Source organism: Ruditapes philippinarum, unplaced genomic scaffold (genome assembly GCF_026571515.1).
Source record: "Ruditapes philippinarum isolate M1 unplaced genomic scaffold, ASM2657151v2 ctg124_1_1_1_1, whole genome shotgun sequence".
NCBI lineage: Eukaryota > Metazoa > Mollusca > Bivalvia > Venerida > Veneridae > Ruditapes > Ruditapes philippinarum.
The window spans coordinates 438,553-453,007 of NW_026866080.1; the positions used below are offsets into that span (position 1 = coordinate 438,553).

At 31.7% G+C, this 14,455-nt stretch overlaps 1 protein-coding gene across 1 annotated transcript in view; it reads right to left on the reverse strand.

Moving 5' to 3' along the window:
- LOC132731255 (myosin-I heavy chain-like) overlaps positions 1-14,455 on the reverse strand; it is a 138,261-nt gene that overhangs the window by 10,446 nt on the left and 113,360 nt on the right. The window contains 9 exon segments of the mRNA XM_060717414.1: positions 415-573; positions 1,896-2,062; positions 2,552-2,674; positions 3,282-3,478; positions 5,509-5,645; positions 7,407-7,427; positions 12,380-12,784; positions 13,197-13,379; positions 13,583-13,772. Coding sequence (XP_060573397.1) covers positions 415-573; positions 1,896-2,062; positions 2,552-2,674; positions 3,282-3,478; positions 5,509-5,645; positions 7,407-7,427; positions 12,380-12,784; positions 13,197-13,379; positions 13,583-13,772 — 1,582 coding nt within the window.

Below are 14,455 nucleotides of genomic sequence, written 5' to 3' on the forward strand. Positions count from 1 at the left end.
TTCAATGAAGTATTCAAAATATCAAGATTATGGATGGAAAGAAAGAAACAAAAACAAATATGTGTACAGACTGCTTAACAGTTCCAACTACCACTTTTTTAATGAAGGAGAAAGGATATAAATGTTTAATGGTTATTATCAAACAGTGTACCCTTTACTTGCTGAATTTCTTTAATGAACTTGTCCACCTTCTATATCTGGAACTGTCCAGTATCAAGATAAAATTAAGTTATTCAGCCATCAGTATATAGCCTTGTAAGCCTTGCTTGTATGTGTATGCTGGCCAATACTTAATACTGGTGGCAAAGGCTTATTACTTTCAGTTCAAGCAAGACAGCTGTTAAAAAGAAAGGGAAGGGAAAGGGGAAGAGTTGTTATAGCTTTAAATCAAAAGTTGAAAATAATTCTACCTACCTCCCCACATACAGCTGCGGAATCAAACTCTATCACTCTATGATCCCCATTCAGCAGGAACACCTTCTCGTTGACTGGTTTACGAGATATTACACAGTCTATCTCTTTCGTGGATGGCGGGAATTTTCGCTTCTTCTTTTCCTGTGTTCTTGTTAAACACTGAAACAAGAAACATGGCAATGCCACGAAACCAGGTTTTCAATTATCACCATTGTAGATAAATATGTTGTATTTGAAATACAAATACAAGCAACAAACAATGTAACTATGTGCAATGTAAAACATGAATAATGTAGGAGGAATTGCCACAGAAGAAGTGTTCACTATATATTCTGTATAAGGAAAAAAACAAAGGGCCATAATTAGTTTAGTCAAAATCCGTTGAGAAATGTAGGAGGAGTTGCGCACGAAAGAAATTGTTCACTATATATTCTATATAAGAAAATAAAGCAAAGGGCCTTAATTAGATTAAATATTATCCAATCGCAAAACCCCAACAATTTTATGACAAAGCTTCTGTGAAAGTTTGGTCAAAATCCGTTGAGAAATGTAGAAGGAGTTGCGCACAGAAGAAATTGTTTACGCCCGCCCGCCCATCCGTCCGCCCGCCGACATACCTCAATCTAATAACCAGTTTTTTCCTTCGGAAAACCTGGTTAATAAAACAAGTACAAATATGTTAATACATTTCACATAAATTGCAGGATTTTGACAGCTTGAAGGATATCAATATTAAGCATGTCTGACATATTCGATGCATTTTCAACAGGATTTTCAATGTTTTGGTTGTCAGATCTTTCTTGCAAATCATTTTTCTGATTCACAGTGAATAAATTAGACTACATTCTGTTATTGCAAGAAAGGTACAAGTTAAAATATATAGGCTCACAAGAAAGGTACAGTGATTGACAGTAGCAATAATTGACAGTAGCAGGTGCTTGTAATTGTAAAGACATGGTACATATTGAATTGTATATGGCAAGACATGGTATAGTGTTTTTATTTACACTGTGTGATTTCTTTTAGTTTTTTTTTACTTGTTTGTAACAGTTTTAATATTCAATCATGCATTGGTTGGTTGATACCAAACAAGTGATCCAGGATTTTGTAACAGTATGTCACATGAATTGTTTTCTCTGAAAATAGCCAAGAACTTCTCTGCAAAGAATCCTTTGTATCAAAAATCAGCTTTTAAATAGAATTTCTTAAATGTCTACATATAGCCACTCATATTTAAGACTTATTCTTTATGTAATCTTAACTTAACAATTGATTGATGGTTGTTTTTTTTCTCTTGGTGGGCGGAAGCGAACCCTCTGCTGTAAGGGCAACTGTGTAAAGTCAACAACCTGTATCTGTATCTATTCAGGTACGTAGGACCACTTCAGGTATAATTCAACCTTAACCACTTGGCCACAGATGTACTTTATGAATGGTATGAAATATGCTAATTAAGAAAAATACACAAAACAATGTATCACCTTATTGCAGAATCTAGCAAACTTTCCTTCCTCGGTAGTGGTGTCAAGGGAACATTTTTTCAGATGACAGTTTAGGTATTTCATCACTCTACTGTTGCTAGGGATCATACAGCTCGTTGCTACGCACATCAACTGCCAGTTACGTCGATTAACATTACTGTTGGGATCTATAATTTATATACAAAGGCACATTATGCCTCAAAAACAAATAAATGTTCCTTCTTTGGAAAGGGAAAACATGAGTTTTGTTACATGTAAATAATGATTTTAGAGCACCTTAGATGCTTATCACCTGAAGAAAGTAGTGATGATAAATTTGTCTTAAAAGAAGAAGAATGTGAACAAAAAAGTATTTTGACTTCTATACAAAATACTTAATCACTAGAAATGTACTTATTGCGAAAAGGTGACAAACAAAAGATGGTTCAGGAAATTGGCCAAAGAGTAACTTTCTGAAATTATAACAGGTCATCAAAATAAAAAGCTTCTGAGAAAAAAAATTTAAAGCATTTCTGGGGGCAAATGAACCTTTAAAAATTGTTTAGCATACAAATGTACACAAAAATTACATGATCAGCTACACATTAATTTTCCATGCAATTCATAACATTTAATTCATCATCTCATAAAATTTACAAAACATCAATCAAGTGTACCTGGATGATCTGTGGTCTGTTTGATTAGTTGAAGATAATATTCGTTACAGAGAGCCTCATTCTCCTGGCATTTCTGTACAACAGTCTGTATCATCTCAGTATGATCTACAGTACCATACTCCCCTAGAAATAAAGTCTCTCAAAATTAAATAATCAAGATTTTCAAACTAAATCCCAAAGCAGAAAGTAGTTCAACACAGTGACTTGAAAACTCACAAATGTGTCACAGAATGATGACAGTTTATCAGCTCATTTTTGACACGACACACAGGTAAAGTTTTTAGCAAGCGTTAGTAGGATTTCTTTAATATAATTTACCCCTATGAGTCTGAATCTTGAATTTCACTGTTATTGTTCAAGACACAAGAAAGCCATAAGAATTTTTATGACTAGTCACTAGTTAAAAAATTTCAAGAATAAATTATCTAATTTACTTGGTTACAAAAAACATTTACTTGTGAAATTCTTAAAACTTCCATATCTGACAGGAAAAACATTTTTCATTTAAAAGGGCAATTGCACAAGTTGACTGATACGAACGTGCAAACCAACATAAGGAATGACATGCACAGCTGATCTTGGTCTGTACTGGTCACATTGGTATATTTAATTGCCCCAAGTTAATGCTTCAACAGTAGAATATATCCCATTCTTTATATCAAATTCAAGTAATAAAACAATGTTTTGGTAACATATACTGTTAAATTTGTACGTGTCTTTCAGTACAAACCTGATTCAATAACTCCGGAGTAGATCAGTATAGAGTTGAAGACCTTGAGCGCGAGCTCCTCCACTGCCGGTTCTTGCATGGCCGTCAAAGACTGCTTGAGCGCCACTTTACTATACGACCAGTAACTTACGTCAAACATGCCGATATTTCCGCCAGCATAACAGCTACGTAATCTCTCCATCTTTGACTTTGTGATTCTGTAAGACATATATGCGGGGATGTCATGTAAAGTATTGTTTCCCATACAAAAATTTGCTTTGAATTTAATTTTCTTCAAAAAACTAATTTAAGTAGAACATGAGGTTGCAACAAAAAGATGATCACTGTAGACATCCTAACAGCATGTCTTTGTTAATTTGACAATAAACAACAGCTCTAGACTAATTACTAACACGCTTTCTGTCTTCTTTTTTTATAATTTTCTCGCCAATGTATCGGCAAACGAGACTAAACTTTGCTCGTGAATGTCAGCTACACTTTAACAGTTACACTCAATCAGTAAGTATATGGCAGTAAACTTAACCATTTCCTTGCATATACTGAAATGTCGTCTGCTTTAAATTTTTAATGTAATCAGACTTTTCAGACTTTATCGAAAAATATTAAAGTGTGACTGCAAAAATAATTGATATCTAACATGACACTGAGGTACTGAGAATTTGGCAAAGCACCAAGCAGTTACTGTGATCTTTTCAAGTATATTGGAAATTACATCTAAATCTTTTAAAGTGACCTACAATTTTTGATCACTGTCCTATATTTGAAAGCAGATGCATGCTTGAAAAACAATAGTTCTTATCAGAAACTAGCAAACTGAATAATATATAAACAACATCCTCGTAGGTTATAAATTATTCATCACTGTAAACAGAAATCTAAAATTTATCGCTGGAAATCAACTGCAAAATGTCAATGGACAGTTTTTAAGCAGGACTGACAGAATTTAAACCCTCCAAGCATAATCTGCATGTATCTCTAAAATAATCACGACTTAGTGATTACCAAACATTCATGATTGAATTCAGAATCGAATGCATTAAGCACGGTATATCTCTAACATGTTTTGCAAAGAGTGCTTAATTTGATAAAAATTTGCTAATACTTCTGATCGATTTACTAACGGAACTGAACTTTAAACAGTCTAATTAACAGATCTTTAACATCTCAGAATTCTTTAAGCACGTATTTATAAATTGTATGGCATTACAATAACATGAGTAAGGATTATCAGTAACATAACAGATATTTGGTTATTTTCTTATTCCATTATTTCAGCAGAAAAGGACAGAGGATATAATTCTTGTGTACATTTATGCTAAATCCAGCATAATCTCTAAGCATAATCTCTAAACATAATCGCCAGACAGTTAGTTGATTTACCATAAACATTTCATGATTTGAATATCTAAGGAAATCGAGAAATGCATATAAGCACGCATATTATCTCTAATCAATGTTTTTTTGGCAGAAGAGTGTTCATATTTTATAAACAATTTGTAATACATCTGGATCGAGTATCTCTAATAGGAAACTTGAACTTTATAATAGATCTATAACAGATCTAAACATGCTTCAAGAATTTCTTTTTAACATGTTATTTTATACAACTATGTTATGGCATTACAATAACATGAGTAAAGATTTTATCATAACATAACAAATTGGGATTTTCTCTCTCTTTCCATTATTTCAGCAGAAAAGACAAGAGATATAATTTTGTGTACATTTATGGGTACATCACTGCTAAATTAAAATTTAATTTTATATCAATTTTCCAAAATCTAAATAGCTATAATAGCTTGCCTATGATAGGGGCATACCGCCATGCCATCCTCTGTTATTATGCACACATTTAGTTATTAGAGGAATATGTCAAAGGACACACATAGGTTTTAAGGTAATGATACTGTAATGCTTTCCCGCCAAAAAATTCTAACATCAGTCAATATCGTAGCAAATAGGTTATTTCCGGAACATATTTTTTTCAAAATATATGGCATTAAATTTTATGCAATCACTCACACTTTATCACTTTGTACTAAATTCTGGTTTTTAATGGTTAAAATTTATTGAATACCGAAGATTGTGAAAAATAACGTTCTGGAAATGAACAATTTATTACGATATTGGCTGATGTTAGAAATTTGTTGGCGGGACAGCATAACAGTAAGACTACCTTAACACAAGAACACACAGTTTGGAAAAGAAAACATTTGAGTTACCATACCTTCTCAGAGTGTTTTTGAAGAAACTCGAATCTCTATCCTGAACGGGCCTGTGTAGGAGCCGCGTCTCGGACAAACTGCGTCGAGCTCTCACCAAATCCTCGTAAAGTTTGAGCTTCTCCTCGTCTGTCATCTTCATCTAAGATAAAAATATTAACGATGATATAATATACTGTTATTAATGCAATACATGCAAACAAACATGCAATAAAATGTTAAAATAAAAGTACATTTCATACAATAATCACCTTTTCATTGGCTTTGAAAAAGGGTGCATTTAAAAGGAAGCCTGCATAATATAAGCAATATCTGTTAAAAGTTTTACATCATAATCAAATTTTTCACCTCTGGGGAAGCTTAATACATTGTATGTAACCTTCACCTTGATTCTACTGACAGCATATAGAAAAGCAAACAATGGAGAAAAAATCTACCAGCAAATATAGCAGTAAAATATAATAAATTTTAAATATAGATTATTATATTCCTGTTAAATCTTAATTTTCAAATATCTCACTTGTTTTGTTAAAATTTTAAAATCTCAAAATATATTATCATTAATAGGTAACAATATGTAATATTAAAAATATATCTAAGAGGGACAAGTTAGTAAGCTAAGAAACAAGCAGCAATTTATCTGTTAGCAATAATTATTTTACAATAAGAAAGGTCACCAAACATAAATATGGGTATTGTAGAGAATTGTCTATATATTTATGAAAGATTTCCCAGATTATATATACACCAAATATTAAATTGAGAAAATTTTAGAAAAAAATGCAATTGTGTAAATTTCATTTACTATGATAAAGTATTGTTTGAACATAAATAGAACCTGTTTACATGACAGAGGTCAAGTGTCTCTCTAATATATCAAGGTTTATTACTCTTGTTAGTGAATGAAAACACACACAAAACTTCAAAGTGCAAGTTTTGTTAAACAAACTACCAGAATCATGTTCTTATTATAATAAGTTGAATATGTAATTTTAGAAAAAAATATTCTAGCTAATATTATCTACATATTAAAATAATGTAAAAGGAAAGAAAATTTATGGATATGTGAATCTAAACCCAGCAATATATGTATTGACCATTTACTTTTAAATGAACCAAAAGCTCTTTAGCTTGTCAGAAAATATGCAGAGCACAGGCCAACCAATATAAATGCAGTTTAAAATAATTTAAAATACAAAGGCCGATCAACAGTAGATCTTGATTAAGATAGGGAATTTTATTTTGTTCTAGTCCTTAAAAGCACTTTTATACATGTTCTAGTCCTTAAAAGCACTTTTATACATATCTGTGTATTTCATCACAATTATTCATTTCAATTCAACTCAGCTCAGCTGTGGGGCTTCAAACACAAAAGCAAGTAAAGCACACTGGAAGCTTGGGCCACAACAAAAATATTTACTCTTGTAAACAAACAACTGTTTATACTCAGTCATATAATGTGCATACACAGCCATATATAACCTGTATAAACAGCCACATAACCTGTATAAACAGTCATATAACATGCACAGCCATATATTCTATATACACAGCCATATAGCAAGTATATAAAATAATATGACATGTATGCACAGAAATATAGCAAATATACACAGCCATATAACATGTCAAGTTTTAAAAATATATTTAAAATTATGTGTAATTGTTGTTTTTGTATCAATATAATAGAGTGTCAACTGATTAATAACAAAAGTGAAAAAATGTTATAAATGTGTATAACATGAGCAAAATTTAAAAGATGGAACTCATAAATAATGTAAAAAAAATAGCAAAATTCATGAATATTTAAAAAGAAACTAAAAAATAATAGTGGAAAGAGACATGTCTAATTTTTGTTGTGGCCTAGAAAAGTCAAGATTTCTACAAGTAATAAAATACATACTATGTCGACCATGCGTCCATGCTGAAATTAGCCGAATACAGGAAGTGATGTCATAAGAGCATAAGAATAACAATACAACTAAATAAAAGTGCTGTGTTAGGAATATTTTGTGCAATCTAATACTTAAAATAACTAAATTATTTTTTCGGCATTAAACTAGGCATGAGGTTTGCCAGCACAATCAAGCTATTCATTTCAATAAAGGGAGATAATAAGCATATAAAGTCACGAGGAAATTCATAAGGGATATGATCACCAACTTGTCAATCATAGTCTAATGTTTTCAACAGCTCTATGTTTTATCTTGTTAATTGAATCTATGACAAAAACAAGCCTTCATTAAATCCTTATCTGATCAGTGTAACTGGGAGCTTTGTCACTTCCAGAAGCTTGATTAATCAGAATCACTGAAAGGCTTTCAAAAATTTAATCAACATGGAAATTGATTAGAAAACTCACAAGCTTTATGCTATTAATCTGCAGTTTATGGTGGAAATGAAAAGAATTGCTTCTTCAAAAAGTATCAACAAAAAAAGACAACTACAAAAGAAATCTTATTAATCTTTTTTTATGTTCTGTGACAAAAAGGTACTTTCTGTCCCATCAAATAATTAAGTCCAAAGGACACCAAATTTATCCTATGTATAATTCAGATATATATTCAAGGGCCACAACTATATTAGATTTTTTTTTATGCTGAATTTAATAATTCGGTCAAATCTGACAAAAATTCCTCATAACCAGCTTTCCTGAATAACTAACCAGTAATAACCAATTACTCTATAAGTGAACCACTACTCATGCCAGTAATTTTTAAATAAGCAGTAAAAAACAAATGACCATTAGTCTGAGATCAGTTGTCACGGAGAAAGAACACCCTGGCCAAGGACTGAACCAGCTACCCCTTGATTACTTCGATGCTCTCCCTTATTTAGCCAAGGGGGGGGGGGGGCAGATATACATGTAACTCTTTTAGCAAATGAAAGTCAACCTTGAGTACATGTAGTTCAAGGATCATGAAAGTTAAATAAATTCAAACATAAGAGTCTCAGGAATAATGGAAGAAGTTTAAATCATGTATCACAAAAAAAATTAACATTTTATCTAACGATTATTCTAATAACAGTATAATTTGAACAGCATAAGTGTTTCAATAAACACCGGATGATTAAAGAGTTATCTTTGTTCCTTCAAACAGATACATTGTAATAACCAATTGTTTACAATGAGAGTTCAAAACACTTGCTACTGAAAGTAATTATAGTCTGCTTAATAATTCATTCACCAGGGGACTACACCAATTAACACTGTACTTAATAAATAACTCTTCACCTGATATGTTCTAATTTTAGACGGCATTTTTCACATATTTTCATTAGTGAAACACTGTTAACAAGTGCCTACTCTTTGTTATATTATAAAAGAGCAGCTTATTTTTCTACTACTTATTTATAAGCAAACTATTTTCAGTTCATTTTGTACTTATCAATAACATGACTGAGTTTGTGAAATGACCTTGTCTTGCTTTGAATATTTTTTTGAATTGTCTAATTTTACTTTAGAAAATTTCAATACCTTATTTAAATAGTTAAATCAAGCATTCAATAGTATAGAGACTGTCAGACCACATGGATGTGCCAGGTCACTGTATAGTAATACATACAGAAGAATGCAAGGACATGGCAGATCCACATTAATGTGAATCAGACACATTGATGTGACAGACTGCATAAATGTGGCAGACCACATGAATGTGACAGACTGCATAAATGTGACAGACCACATAAATGTGACAGACTGCATAAATGTGACAGACTGCATGAATGTGACAGACCACATGAATGTGACAGACTGCATAAATGTGACAGACTGCATGAATGTGACAGACCACATGAATGTGACAGACTGCATAAATGTGGCAGACCACATGAATGTGACAGACTGCATAAATGTGACAGACCACATGGATGTGACAGACCACATGAATGTGACAGACTGCATAAATGTGGCAGACCACATGAATGTGACAGACTGCATAAATGTGACAGACCACATGGATGTGACAGACCACATAAATGTGACAGACCACATGAATGTGACAGACCACATGGATGTGACAGACCACATGAATGTGACAGACCACATGAATGTGACAGACCACATGAATGTGACAGACCACATGAATGTGACAGACTGCATAAATGTGACAGACCACATGAATGTGACAGACCACATAAATGTGACAGACCACATGGATGTGACAGACCACATGGATGTGACAGACCATATGAAACAAACCACATGGATGTGACATACCACATGGATGGATGTGACAGACCACGTGGATGTGACAGACCACATGGATGTGACAGACCACATGGCATGTATGTGGCTTTGAAAGGGTTTAAAACCTAACATCAAGAATGGCTAAATAATGTTAGCTGCCAAACTTCAATATTTTATCTTAATATCCCAAAGATTGATAATGGACAGTTCCGTTGATAGGAACTGGACAAATTCATTCAAGATTTTAGCAGGACAAGGTTTTAATTAATGGATAAGTTTTTCATCTCATCTATATGCCTTACTTACAAATTGTGCCTTTAAATGATCAAGCGAAATCATTATTTTTGAGGGGGAAAAATCTTCCTCTTTAATTTTTTTTTTTTATCAATTAAATTAATATTTCAAGAGAATAAAAAAAACATCAAAGATTGAAAATTAAGCATGCTTGGGCAAAACTTCTGAGATCAATACTAATTATTTGATAAAAACAGTTTTGATTCTGCCATAACTTCAACATAAGAAAAGACATTGAAATACATCACACAGATATCATGCTTGTACAGACACTCTGACGAGAAACTTCAAACATGTTCACTCGAATTTTCATAATTTCTTCATTTATGACCCCCTTAAGAATGCTGCACAATATTCAAAATAACGGAAGAGGTTAAAATCCTCTTTTACATTTTCCAGGAGAGGAAATTTACAATTCTCATATCAAAATAATTTCATAGTATTAAAGCTTTTAAATTTGCCACTATTGATCCCAACTGCCTAAATTTCTCAATCAAATTTGAAAAATGTATTATAACAAATTACTCATTACTTATAAATAATAAATATTAAATATATATAAATCATAAATAAACATTAACTTTCTAAATTTTGTGTGAACCAATTTTTAAATTCAAGTGAACATTCTTGAAGAAATTCTATATTCAAAATGCTCTGACGAAAAAATGAACGAAGATTACTCATAACATGAACAATATCTCACCTTCTTCACTTGCTATGAAATGAACATGATATGATTGCAATGAGATAAAACATGATTGCAATGAGATATAACATGATTTCAATGAGATATCATATGAGGAAATAATGAGATATAACATGATATGATTGCAATGAGATATAACATGATGAGATATAACATGACATGATTGCTATACAAGATATAACATGATTGCAATTAGAGGTGTAACAATTCATCGATGCATCGATACATCGCGATCTGCCTTGTCCTCGATGTATGCATCGTAATGAATTTATAAATTCCAATATATCAGGATGCAATACATATTTTACCACCCGATGCATTGATATGGCGGAAAAGTATCGCAATATACACTAATAGTTATGGTATAATGAAAAATACCTTTAATCCTTAAGTAAAAAGTAAAAATCCTTAAGTAATAAGTAATGTAAATTGTTGAAAGATCAAAACTTGAAAATAAGTTATAATAACAAGTTGAAGAGTTTATTGTTTTGTTATTGTAATAGTTTTATATTACATTCGTAATTATGCTGTGAACAAATGACCAAGTTTTTTATATAGATAAAGTCTGAAAGTCAGTATTGTGATACGTATTGCATCGAAACATAAGAATCGCAATATGCATCGTATTTTATCAAAGTATGCAATACATATCGTGAATCGCATCGTTTGGAAATGCAAGTATCGTGATATGTATCGTGACAGAAAAAAATGGCAATGCACAGCCCTAATTGCAATGAGATATAACATGAGGAAATAATGAGATAAAACATGACATGATTGCAATGAGATATAACATGATTGCAATGAGATACAATAACAGGACATAATAGGATGAAACATAAAAATAACTGAAATGATATATATTATATTCAGCAGACAAAATGATATAAATGTATAATATGACATGACTGCAATGAGATACGGGATGAGATAACTTGACATTTTGTGATATAACATGACATCAATTTGATATAACATGATAGTAAAATATATTTAATAAGACAATAATGAAATATGATAATACCATGGCAATGAATTACAACCTGTGTGATGATATGAAAGATATGATATGACTTAACATGATAGTAATATGATAAAATTAATATCATGAATTATGTCTAACAAAATAACTCATTGATGAGATTTAACATTTCATAAATGATTAATTTTTATAAAATAACTTCAGAAATCACTTAATTTTAATATGAAATGCAATATGAAATTTGGCATGATATATAAGATAATATAAGATAATTTCATAAAATTAACAAATATGATTAGCTAATAAATTTATCAAAAAAATATTTAATTTTTTTAAGATATGCATTTAATATTAAGAAAAAAAGTCTGACAAAGCAAACTGTAACCCTTTTAAATTAATATATACAGTAATGAATATATATTCTAAAAACTACAGATCTTAGAATATTTTACATATCTATTATTTACATTTTGTTTTCTTGCTATTAAATGAGATATATACATGTATGATACAATGGTAATGAGATAAGATGTTTCAATTGTAGAAAAACAGGTAAAAAAACAAAGCAAATCACATTACGTCTACCTTACAACACCTATGAAAACAAGTACAAAAATCTTCCTTATAATAAATCATAAAATTAAGACCGACAAAAGTTTTGATAGGATTTAAAATATAACGTGTGTATAAAATTAAATATAATACCTTCTTAACTCCTTCGTAATCTGGTTTAAGCCAGTTTGCGTGAGCAGGTGAGTAACTGGATATCAAGTTCCCAAGATCTTCCTTGTGATTGGTCTCGAACATGAAACACCGCTGCGGGCAATCCATTGCCATTCCGTTCTTTAATTCCATTGTTACATAGTTATCATTAGGATCCAATGCGATCGATTCAATTTCTGAATATTTGAAGTCATGAAGGACTAGTTTATCTTTGGCACGTACAAATTTCACTCCGTCCATGTTGATCGCAAGCAATGCATCGTGAGCATGCTGCCACAGTCCTTTATGAACGATCGGGAACAAAGTGCATCCGTAAAGTGAGAACTGTTTCACACAGGTTAGATACCACACCTTTGCCTCAAGCTCCGTCTTCCCCGTTCCATATTGCTGCAAAATTCAAAACATATATTTTTGCATAAAAAATTCTGGTTTCCCTACAGAAAATTAAATTATTCAACATCATTATCATATGTTCAACATCAAAATGTGGATTGAAAAACTTACATAATCAATAGTGCTGAATATTTACATGTATATTTGTTTATTATTTAAACCCTACTCAAAATCCACATTTCTTAAGAATTTCATGAAACTGGTTATAAATAACCTACTGACATGAAATGGATATTTTTCAGGCTTTTATGACTGACTAATAATGACAGACAAATATCATTGGTCAATTCAAAACATCAGCTCTGCATCAGCCAATCAAATTCAGAGCCTGGTTCAAAATTTCAAAACATACAACCTTAAGCCAAATAATCTATTTCAAGTAACAAAATGAGGAGAAAAGGCAAACCTTATGAGCGGAGGCGACTTGTTGGCTCCAGTCAAGACCTTGATAATTGAGGATCCTCTTGCACAGATACTGTGAGACTTCCTTGTACCTCTGACCTTTACCCTCCTGGTAGTCACCTAGTACCACCTGAGCTTGCAGTCCGGCCAACTGTAGAGCCACCTTGTCTGACACCGAGAATTCATCCTGAAAAATCAAATGTAACATGAAGAATATTACAATAATATTGAGGATTATTACAACAATATAAGTTTGTAAATTTGATATCTCCATACCAAACCTGTATATATAGCATAGTTAATAAATTTTGAAATGTTACTCTTGGAAAATCTGATCATATTGTAGTCAAGATCATTTTTAAATTGTGTTCTATTTTTTACATGACTTACCTTAACAACTTTATTAACAGCCTCGGCATACAGAAGGTGGTACTCTACTGGATCATTTGGAATGTCATGAACATGTTTGTATACTCGTTTACGGAACACTAGTCGCGCATCACTGCCACCTAGTGCCATCTTCGGTCCTTTCTTTGATACAGTCTCGTATTTACTGAGCTGGGATGACTGCCTCTCACTCCTAGATTTTAGATTGAATTAAAACTTGTCATTTGTGCAATTTTAAGGACAGATATGCAATAATATTACAAATGTGTGTGTGTATTCTATACTTCATGAGGGGTCATCTTCCCTTTCAGGCACTGAGACTACGGACCCCTACTATTAACAAGTTACCTGTGACCCCTTATATTGTTAACTTAGCTTGAAGATAAAAACTAATTCTATGTGCTCAAGTGAGCTTTAAATTTTAAGGACTTCCAAATTGTTTTAAAAACAAAATTTGGTAAAACTGATATATTATGTACTAATACATTCTATAGTCATAAAGTTTACAGAAGATTGACAATCAACCCATAGACAGACAGACAGACAGACATTCTATGACAAAGCTAACATACAACACAATGAAATCTGTGAATGTCAACACTCAGTGCTCAGTTAATCTTAAAACTAAATTGAAATTGGAACATTAATGAAACTATTTCAATTTTAGGAACACAATCATATAAACAGAGAAATAAGAAAATCTTTTGGAAGCTTTATGATCTTTCAATTCAATCAATTCAAGCTAATTGCCTGACTTTAAAAGACAGTTATGTCTTTCCAGTGCAATATACTGAACTGATTAACAATAAAAACAAATTAAGAACACCAAATGTTAAAATTTAAATCTAACCAGAACAATAGCAATTACATTTAAAG